Genomic DNA, 10,987 nt, shown 5'->3' with positions numbered 1-10,987 from the left:
GCCCAGGAAGTCAAGGCTGCAGTAGGCTGTGACCCAGCCACTGCACTTCAGCCTGGGAGGGACAGAAGTTGAGACCCTGTCTCAAAAAATTCAGGGAAGGACTGAATAGGAAGAAGTGTCCAGTGACTGTCTGTAATGATGCTTATGTGCTATATCTGTACAAGTCTTTTTTTTTTTGAGACGGAGTCTTGCTCTGCCACCCAGGCTGGAGTGCAGTGGCCGGATCTCAGCTCACTGCAAGCTCCGCCTCCCGGGTTCACGCCATTCTCCTGTCTCAGCCTCCCGAGTAGCTGGGACTACAGGCGCCCGCCTCATCGCCCGGCTAGTTTTTTGTATTTTTTAGTAGAGACGGGGTTTCACCGTATTAGCCAGGATGGTCTCGATCTCCTGACCTCATGATCCGCCCGTCTCGGCCTCCCAAAGTGCTGGGATTACAGGCTTGAGCCACCGCGCCCGGCCTAATTTTGTATTTTTAGTAGAGACGAGGTTTCTCCATGTTGGTCAGGCTGGTCTCGAACTCCTAACCTCAGGTGATCTGCCCATCTCAGCCTCCCAAAGTGCTGGGATTACAGGCGTGAGCCACCATGGCCGGCTTAAATTATTATTTGTAAAGACGAGGTCTCCCTATATGGCCCAGACTGATCTTGAACTCCTGTGCTCAAGCGATTCTCCCACCTCCCAAAGTGCTGGGATTACAGATGTGAGCCACCGAGCCTGGCCCTTTTCTTCTTCAGAGATCCGGGCCCCACCCTCAGGCCTCCACCCTTTCCCTCCAACCTTGGAGATCTGAGCCACTTACGTCGATCCAGCCAGCAGTACTCAGAAACCATTTCTTTGTAGGCAGGGTACCGGCCGGTCTCCTGGGGAGGGGATGGTGGGCACAGGAGGGAAGGGGGAGCAGTGAGGACGGAGAGTGAGAATGGGGCGGGGGTGACAGGATGGGAGTAAACGTTCAACTTCATTTCGGTCCTCCAAATTCATCATGCTCTGGCCATACAGGCCACTTTCTTTCTGAACATGCCAAGTTCCTTTGTACCTCAGGGCCTTTGTACCTGCTGTTCACTCTGCCTGGAGGCCACCCTGACCCCAAGATACAGGGGCCTTCCTGAATTACTCCATTCCATCTCTCTATTAATTTCCTTAGAGCATTTGTCAACATCTGCAAGCATCTAGTTTACTGATATGTCTCCTTCTAGTAGCAGAGAACTTATCTGTCCTGTTCACTGTTGCAGCCCCACTTCCTGGCACCGTGGCCAGCACATAGCGGGTGCCCAAAAATATTGTTGAATGAATGAGGGGCAGAGTGGGAGTGAGGAGAGATGTTTGGGATAATCTTAGAGGAAGGAAAAGGAAAAATTGGATGGGGAGAGGTAGAAATGGGTGGGGGAGGGCAGCAGAGGAGGCACCCAATGAAGGTTTCACTCCAAGTGAAGGCTTGGGGAAACAGAATGGTAGAGCAGAGGCCAGGGCTGAACACCAGGGGAGAATGAGGTGGCATCTCCTCCAGGAGCCGGAATGAGAAGACCTGATCCTCAGACAAGTGTGAGACCCACAGGAATAATGAATCCAGCCACCTCCTGTGAAATCCAACCTCTGGCCCCAGCCCAGCCCTCCTTGCTCTATGCCCTGGGGATGCCCACCACCCCTCCCTTCTGGGCAAGACATTTGTTCCTTTCAACCCTAGGCCTCCACCCTTCATAAGAAAGGGGCACCACTCTAGCACTGTGGGGAGCAGGACTGGAACTAGGCCCAGCCACTGACCAGCTGAGTAAGTGACCTGTTTGTGAGTTGCTGTGCCTCTCTGAACCTCAGTTTCTTCTTCTTCAAAACAGGGATGAGAACAATGCCTGTCTACCTTCTAGTGGCTGTGGGAACGTCATAAATTGCCAAGCATAATTAAGAAGTAGGGTGGCCTGGGAAGCCCCTCCTCTAGCCTCGCTTCTCCCTGCCCCCACAGTTCTGCCCACCTTGATGGTCAGCATGATGTGCGTTTGGCCCTTCAGCACCTCCACGGCCTGGCTGTGGCTGATGTCGTCAAACCTGACACCGTTGGCCGCCAGGACCTTGTCCCCCACCTTGATGCCATTCTCCTCGGCCAGCCCACCATGGTCCACTCTGAGGCCAGACAGGCATTAGTCTGATAGGCCCCTGGCCTGCCCTCCCTCACCCCACTCCAGACCCCCTTCTCTTGGACACAAGACTGTACCAGTCAAGCTCCTTGACCCTCCTACTGGGGCCTCCCGCCCCTCCCAGGCCCTCACTGAGACAGGTGGTTGGCCAGGCCTCACTTGCTGACCATCCCCACATCCCAGCCTAGGCCCTACTCCACGCCCCATTCTCAGTTCTACCCCAAGACACTTCCTGCCTCAGCCCTCACTTGGACACGTAGATGCCCAAGCCAAACTCCTTGCCCCCACGGATGTTGAAGCCCAGGCAGAAGTCGTCGGAGGTTGTGTATAGGTGGACGATGCGCCGGACACCATCTTCTGAGCTGGTGTCGGACGGTGTCGAACCGCACTTCTCCACTACCAGGCGCCGATTCACCACATCCACCCTGGACAACAGCAGGGGGCCCTCAGGCAGGGTCCTCCATCCGCTGCCACCCACCACCCTCCCAGCAGCTCTGACAACTGCTGGGAAAGTGGGGGTTGCCTTTGGGGACTCTCCAGGCCTGAGACCTGCAGTGGGACATAGGTTCATTAGCTGGGAAAGCAGCCTAAATCGCCTCTTTTTATTGAGCAGCTGCAATGTGCCAGGACCATTCCTTTTTTTTTTTTTTTTTTTTTTTTTGAGACAGGGTCTTGCTCTGTCCACCCAGGCTGGAGTACCATGGTGTGGTCATGGCTCACTGCAGCCTCAATCTCCTGGGCTCAAGCAGTCCTTCCACCTCAGCTCAGCCTCTTGAATGGCTGGAATTACAGGCACATGCCCACCATGCCCAATTTTTTTGTTTTGTTTTGTTTTAGATGGAGCTTCACTCTTGTTGCCCAGGCTAGAGTGCAATGGTGTGATCTCGGCTCACCACATCCTCAGCCTCTGGGTTCAAGCGATTCTCCTGCCTCAGCCTCCCGAGTAGCTGGGATTACAGGCGTGCTCCACCACGCCTGGCTAATTTTTTATTTTTGATAGAGACAGTGTTTCTCCATGTTAGTCAGGCTGGTCTTGAACTCCCAACCTCAGGTGATCCACCTGCTTCAGCCTCCCAAAGTGCTGGGATTACAGGCTTGAGCCACTGTACCTGGCTTTTTTTTTCTTTTTTTTTAGAGAAGGGGGTCTCGCTATGTTGCCCAGGCTAGGTCCCAGTTCTAATCCTTACAGCACCCCTGTGGGGAGGTGGTGTTTTGCCCCCGGGTTTCACAGCAGGAGCAGCAGCAATGTGGCAGCAGGACCACTGGGATCTGAGAGAGCAGAGCCATTGGAGGAGGGCAAGGGACAGATGTGGTCTCTCCTTATTTTGAGGTAAGGCCTTTGGATCCCCTGTATTTCCTGTGCCTGTGAGCAGGAGGAGCAGAAGCCTCTCCCCTCAGTGGGTTTTGCATGGTGGTAGGGTTGGGGTGAGCTGGGGCACGGCCAGGGCTAGGATGAGGGAGTTGCTGCTCACCACGTGGTCTTCTCCTTGGAGAACTTGATGCCTGGCACGCGGCCCATGCGCCGCACCATCATGTGCAGGCGGCTGCTGCCCGTCAGCACCTTCACGGCGCTACCCATGGTGATGCTCTCCAGGCTTAGCCCGTTCACTTCCGTGATCTTGTCCCCCACGCACAGGCCAGCCCGCTCTGCACCACAGGATGGGAGTGGCTGGCATGGGGCACTCGGGAGAAGGGTCCCCAGGGTGGGGGCTGAGCCTCCCCCATCAAATGGAGCTCCTTCGAGTTCAACTGATCTCCTCAGTCAGAGTGGGGATTGTCAGAGCAGGGGCTGAGTGTTCCCAGTGCCTAGGGATCTGTCCCTTAAACCATTCTGCCCTGAGGGTGAGCCCTGTCCCCCCATCAGTCAGGCCTTCCAGAGTTGGGGACTCTTCCTTCTGTCCCTGACAGCAGCATCCCCTGCAACTCACTGAGGCTGGAGTCACATCCTAAGCCTGGACTTCAACCTGGGGGTTCCGCTTACCTGCACTGCTGCCTTCCTCCACTTTGCTGACGAAGATGCCCAGGCCATGCTCTGAGCCCCCACGCACGCTGAAGCCCAGCCTCCCTGCTGGACTCTTCTCCACCCGGACTGAATGGATGATGTCACTTTCATCACTGTTGGCTGTGGGGACAGGGATTTAGGGATGCTCCCATGTTCATTGCGGGCATTGAGGGCCCCTGGGTTCCCCAACTTGGCGCCTGCAAAGGCTGGGTTGCTGGCACAGTCACACAGGCATGTAGGGGCCTAAATGCAGTGGGGCAGGTCAGCCCATTTTTAAGGCCCCTCTGGGTGATTTTTATTTTATTTTATTTTAAAGTAACAGGGTCTTGCTCTGTCATCCAGGCTGGAGTGCAGTGGTGTGATCATTGGCTCCCTGCAGCCACAAACTCCTGGGCTCAAGTAATCCTCCTGCCCCAGCCTTCCAAGTAGCTAGGACTACAGGCATACACCACTGTGCCTGGGTTATTTTTTAATTTTTTGTAGAGGCAGGATCTCACTTTGTTGCCCAGACTGGCCTCAAACTCCTGGCCTCAAGCAATTATCCCACCTTGGCTTACTAAAGTGCTGGGATTACAGGTGTGAGCCACATGTCCTGCCCCCTCTGAGTGATTTTGAGACCATGGGCCAGGAGGGTGTGGAAGAAGGTGAGATCAGTGGGACAGGACTCTATGCTAAAGACAGTATTCTCTAGCCAGGTATAGTGGTGTATGCCTGTGGTCCCAGTTACGTGGAAGGCTGAGGCAGGAGCCCAGGAGGTCGAGGCTGCAGTGACCTGTGTTCACACCACTGCACTCCAGCCTGGGTGACAGAGTGAGACCCTGTCTCAAAAAAAAAAAAAAAAAAAAGGAAAGAAAGAAAAGAAAAGATGTTGTTCTCCTTCCTTCTTAGTGTGTGTGTATGAGTGTGTGTGTGTGTGTGTGTGTGTGTGTGTGTGTGTGTGTGTGTATCAATGCTTTCTGAGCTTCACATGCCCATGGGCCTGGGGGAAGCCAAATTAATAAACAATTCTGTTACTCCGAGAGTCAGATGGACAGACAAGAAGGTTCAAGATTCTGTTCTATGGGGCACAGTTGAGGGTGTCTGGCCTCATTAGCTTGCAGCATAAATTAGTATATTAGCTCTATCTTCAAATGCTTGTAGAGCTACCCAGTGGAAGGCATTGGATGTTTTCATCTGTGTAAACAGAACCTGCCTGCAGTACTCTTGCTCACATAGTGGAATTAGACAGAGGCAGATTTTGTCAGGAAAAACTTTCTAAACCATTCAGCTATTGGAAATGGAATGGGTTTTCTTTCTTTTTTTCCCTGGAGACAAAGTCTTGCTCTGTCGCCCAGGCTAGAGTGCAGTGATGCGATTTCAGTTCACTGCAACCTCGGCCTCCCAGGTTTAAGTGATTCTCCTGCCTCAGCCTCCCAAGTAGCTGAGATTACAGACATGTGCTACCACACCCAGCTAATTTTGTATTTTAGTAGAGATGGGGGTTTCACCATGTTGGCCAGGCTGGTCTCGAACTCCTGACCTCGTGATTCGCCTGCCCTGGCCTCCCAAAGTGCTGGGATTACAGGAGTGAGCCACTGCCCCAGCCTTGAAATGGAAGGGATTTTCTAAGACAGATAGTAAGCTTCCCATCTTTGGAGGCATGCAAGCTGAGACCCAGCAAATCTCTGGGATGTTATGGAATCCCTGAGCACCCTTCCATCTCTTAGACTCTGTGACTCTGGAAGTCAGGGTTCTAGGAACTACCTGGCTACATGGGGAAGGAAACCCCAAGCCACACCGCACTGCAATATGTATGTGCCCAAGGCGGCCCTCTCCATCACACTGGGGAAAGTAGGTGGGGAAGAGGGTTCCTAAAGGCTGAACCTGTCAGGTAAGGATTCTTTTTTTTTTTTTGAGATGGAGTTTCACTTCTTCTCCCAGGCTGGAGTGCAATGGCTCAATCTTGGCTCACTGCAACCTCTGCCTCCTGAGTTCAAGCGATTCTCCTGCCTCAGCCTCCCCAATAGCTGGTATTACTGGAATGTGCCACCACGCCGGGCTAAATTTTGTATTTTTAGTAGAGACAGCGTTTCACCATGTTGGCCAGGCTGGTCTCGAACTCCTAACCTCAAGTGATCCACCTGCCTCGGCCTCCCAAAGTGCTGGGATTATAGGCATGAGCCAAGGCACCCGGGCCAGGTAAGTTTTCTGTAAGGACTCTGATGGGTGGGATTTTGATGGGTGAGGGGAAAGGGAGGGGCACTGATGAGGGGAAGGAGCCAGGGAGGCTCAGCTGTGGGCCCTTGAGGAGGCCTTCTGGTTACAGAAAAGCAAGAAGGCTGGAGGGGTAAATCGGGTCCCAGGTGAGAAGCTGAGATGTCTTCGTGGGTAAGGGCTACTCTAGAGGCGTTTGACAGGGAGAAATCACACACACACACACACACACACACACACACTCTTCAATTTGATCTAAGAGAAGTCAGGTTACAGGGCACAGCCAGGGCAGCTCAGAAAGAAATCCCCAAGGGCAGCTTGTGGGGAGGGGTGGTGCAGGACAGATGTGGGGGGCCAGGGCTTTCCCAGCTGATTAGATTACACAGATCTCAGGACACTTACAGCCTTAGCCAAGGAGCCTTTTGCTCCCTTGCTGTCAACCCTCTCTCCTCAGGGCCTCACTGGGGCCTCCCTAGGGCCCTGGGTCAGGGAATGTGAAATCTGAGGTTTTCCAGGAGCCTGGGCCCTGCAAGGATGGAAACTTCTCTACCTCCACTGCCCCAGCCTCTCCTCCAGGTGCTCCACTACAGCCCCGGCACTATCCTTGCTTCTGCTCTTGCCCCCTTTAGCTATTCTTTATACAGTACCCAGAGTCAGCTTTTACATTAGATCATGTCTTTTCCCTGATTAAAAACTTCAACACCTGTTCCTGCTTCTAGAACTCCAGTCTCCTCACCATGCCTTATAAGGCCCTGCCTGGGCTTCCCTCTGCCCACCCCTCCGCCCTCCCTTCCACCCTCCCTCCCTCACTGAGCTCTGGCCAACCTGATCTTCCTGTTCCTCGTGGAGGTCAAGCCCTTCCAGTGTCCCCTCTGCCTGCAGTGCTCCTGCCCAGGCCTTTAGAAGGTCAGCTCCTCTTCCTCATTTCCCTCCTGGCTCAGACACCACTTTCTCGGAGAAGGCTTCCTGGAGTATCCTATCCCTCCTCCCAGTGATTCCCTCTTGTAGGGCTTCTCAAAGCATTGTGCTGTATCAGCAGCATCAGTGTCATCTGACAGCTTGCTAAAAACAGGAATTCTTTCACTTTACCACAGACCCACTGGACCAAGAAGCTCTGGGACTGAGCCCTGCAATCTATCCCTGAATGAGCCTTCCCGGCAATTCTGAGGCATTTGAGGTTTGAGAAGCACCATTCTATCATATCATCAGATGATCACCTTCTGACTCTTCTCATCCTTTGCCATTGTTTGCTTATTTGTGTTATTTATCTGTCTCTTTTGACTGGACTGTAAGCTCAATCATGGTGGAGACTTCGTAATTCTCTTGTAGTATATCTCCAATATGTCGGACAGCACTTGTATTTGATAAATATTTTTTTGAATAAGTGAAAGAGTAAATGGATGGATGGATGGACAAACTAGGAGAGTGATGAGAAATGCATTAAGGGTAATGCTTTCCTGGATTAAAGGTAATGTATTTTCTCTGGGACCAATTGAGTTTAAGGAGCTGGTGGGGCCTCATGGGGCTGATGTAGGTGGCAATGTCCCTCTTCCCACTGTTTATTCCTTATCAGCTACTTTACTCCCTGGGAGTGATCTACATAATAATATGGGGCAGGGTTCCAGGCTGCGGGGACTTGGGAGATGTCTGCGCTCAGGCAGAGGGGAGAATTCTGAACTCAGAGGGTCCCAGCCCAGTCAGAGGAGAAGCCAAGTGGTCAGAGCAACTCCCCAGTCCCTCACTTGCTAGGAGATCCTGCTTCCTTGGCTGCACAGTGGCAGTAGCATGAGGCAGAGGGAGAAAGCAATCATGAAACCCTGGAAGAGGATCTTCAGAGGGATGGTATAGGCCAGGCACAGTGGCTCATGCCTATAAACCCAGCACTTTGGGAGGCTGAGGTCAGAAGATCACTTGAGCCTAGGAATTCAGGACCAGCCTGGGCAACATGGTGAAACTCTGTCTCTACAAAAAGTAAAATAAAATAAAATTAGCCAGGCTTGGTGTTGCATGCCTATAGTTCTGGCTTCTCAGGAGGCTGAGGCTGGAGGATCACTTGAGCCCAGAAGTTTGAGGCTGCAGTGAGCTATGATCACACCACTGCACTGCACTTCAGTTTGGGTGGGAAGATCCTGGTTTGCGCTGTCTAAAAAAAAAAAAAAAAAAAAAAAAGGACAGTATAAACAGCCCATTGCGTATCATACGCAGTTGGGCAAAGGGAAGGGAGGGAGGGGGCGATCCGAGGCGAGGGAGAGACAGGAGAGAGGGAGAAGGAGAGAGAGTGTGTATCAGAGGAGTATAGGGCATATTTTTCATAGAATGCGTGAAAATAAAAGGAACTGCCTGCCCCTCGGTCCCCCGCCTCCCTTTCCCTCAGTGCTCTAATAGTGCCGCCTGGACGAGCTTCTGCTCCGCGTGAGACAGACATGTCCCGCGGGGTGACCCCTCAGCAGTGCCCTGTTGCTCACAGAGCGGTGAGGCATAGGACTAGGTGTATCGCAGGGGTGAGCGTGCAAGTCCATCTGTTGGTGGATTTCTGCCCCTCGGAAAAGGCCTGTTCCTGGCAACATGCCCCACCCCTGTTCCACGTGCCTAGGGAGGGGCAAACAGAGATGTCCCACCTGGGCAGAGGGGGAGGAACCAGGCCTGAAGGAGTCCCAGTCTGGGACCAGCAGGGCAGCTCTGCTGGGCTAAGAAAGAGGAGAGGAGCTGGAGATATTGTATCTGGGCCTGCCCACAGATAAGCCCTTAACACTCAGAGGCGCGCCTGGCCCGCGCCTGGCATTCAGGTCCTGTCGTTCTGGCTCACAGCTCTTAGTCGCAGCTCACCATCTGCTACTTGCACCAGCTGGCTTTCTAAGTGCTCCTATCCCACCTCTGAGCCTCCCATGCCTTTCATTTCCAGCCTTTGTCGCGTGATAGCTCACCCCTGGTCATCCTGCTGTTCTGTTGCTCTGTCAACTGCTACACTGTACGATCTTCTTGGACAGGGTGAAGAGGGAGCCTGAATTTCTCCTAGGGTCACCTTGTAACACCTCCCCAGGTACATGGTAGTAGATTGAGGTGCGCGCCTGAAGCAGCTTTAAGCAACCTCATCAAGCTTACTCGTCTCCCCTTCCCACTGAGGGAGCTCCCTTCCACTCACCCTCCTACTCTCTTGAACAGTCCTTGCTTTGCTGCCATCATTCCTCCTCCTGCAGCCACCCTTGCGCCTGCATTCCTGTCTACCACTTGGCACTGACTCCTCGAGCCCAGCACAGAGCTGTCACACAATGGACTGGCTGATTGGAGATGTCCTCCTTTATCACTGGCCCCATCCCCAAGGAAAGTACATCATCAGGTTGGGACTCTGGACGTAAGGTGGCAGAGGCGCCCCATGGTGGCGGAACGAGGCAAGTCTCAATCCCCTGCCGTGCCCACCTGGGCTAGCATACCACATGCATGCCTTTCCCCTTGCTGCCCATGCGCCTTCTCTCCCTCCCTCTGACCCTTGTCTCCCACCCCTGGACCCTGCAGGAATTGGCTGGAGGAAGAAGCAGGGTGAGGAAGGAGTGTATGGACGTTCCCAGGCTGCATCCCTTTCCCAAACATGCCACCTCCCTGTGGACTATCCCATCTCTTTGCAATTCCCCAACTCAATACAGCATCTGCCTGCCTCCTGCTGAGGCCCCTGTCCCCTTACCCCACCCTCCCCACACCGCGGTGGCTGGGTCCCACCCCCACCTTCGATGGGGAGTTGATCGAGGATGACGCGTCCCATGGGCGATGAGGCTCGATTCCGCGGGGGGCCCGTTCAGCGCCGTTGCGCTTCCTAGCACCCTATCGCGTTGCGGTGGAGCCTGCAGTCGCTGCCTAGGTGGCCTCGGGAGGAGATGGAGCTCAGAGAGCCGGAGCTTAGGTCGTCCTAGGGCCCCAGTGCGGTCGAAGCCCCTGCGGAAAAGCCTCCGTGCGCATGTGAGCGGCTAGGGCTAGGGCGGCTACCTCTACAGGCTCCACAAGGCGAGATCTTGCTGCTCTGGAGAGGGCCGCCCCGCGGCTTCGATGCTCCATGAGCCTCTCTGAGGGATTGGTCACAGGCGTCTCAGTAAGAGTGAAGGGGCCTTGCTTTGCGATGCCTCGCAGGAAGGTGAGCTCCAGGCCTGGGCAGGGATAGACAGGATGAGGGAGGGGTGGTAAATGCTTCCCCCTGCTGCCCTCCGAAAACTTCCGACCCCGCTCCCTGCTGGTTTAAGAATCCTGGCACCCTCCCATGCCTTAGGCCCCCTCCTTTGCTCTCACCCCAGACCAGAAATACTGCCCCACCAGGCACATCGTGGCCTCTGCTGACTTTATAGAGACAGGTGGGAACCACGCCCTTCACCGCGCTCATTGACGCTGGCGGCTGAGTCACCTCCTACCTCCCTCAGTCCTCCAGTCCTACGTAGAGGCTTGCGAGAGTGGAGTCTGCGGCATTACTGAGCGCCCCTGGGGCTTTAGAGCGGGTGTGAGACAAAAAGAGAGGTCCGGACCCCAGGCATCCACCTCTATATCGCATTATGCGTGTATGGGCGGTAGGTACTGGATAGGGTGGTAGGGTGGGGGCGGCGTGGGGCGGGCTGGGCCTCAAGGACAGGGCTTCAGGACCTTAGATAGCTGAGGCCGAGGAAGCCCCCCAGACACCCGCGGG

General features: G+C 54.3%; 1 protein-coding gene across 1 annotated transcript in view; it reads right to left on the bottom strand.

Annotated features, from left to right (window-relative positions):
- Positions 1–10,081, bottom strand: part of PDZD7 (PDZ domain containing 7) — a 23,830-nt gene extending 13,749 nt beyond the window's left edge. The window contains exons 1-6 of the mRNA XM_017851652.1: positions 10,045–10,081; positions 4,111–4,251; positions 3,602–3,776; positions 2,378–2,554; positions 1,968–2,115; positions 800–860 (exon numbers count right to left, since the gene is read on the bottom strand). Coding sequence (XP_017707141.1) covers positions 800–860; positions 1,968–2,115; positions 2,378–2,554; positions 3,602–3,776; positions 4,111–4,251; positions 10,045–10,081 — 739 coding nt within the window. The remainder of the gene's footprint in view (positions 1–799; positions 861–1,967; positions 2,116–2,377; positions 2,555–3,601; positions 3,777–4,110; positions 4,252–10,044) is intronic.
- Between the last annotated feature and the right edge of the window lie 906 nt (positions 10,082–10,987).

Source organism: Rhinopithecus bieti, unplaced genomic scaffold, assembly GCF_001698545.2.
Source record: "Rhinopithecus bieti isolate Rb0 unplaced genomic scaffold, ASM169854v2 scaffold_31787, whole genome shotgun sequence".
NCBI lineage: Eukaryota > Metazoa > Chordata > Mammalia > Primates > Cercopithecidae > Rhinopithecus > Rhinopithecus bieti.
Note: the sequence above shows the minus strand (reverse complement) of the source record. Positions and strands in the feature narration are given on the sequence as shown.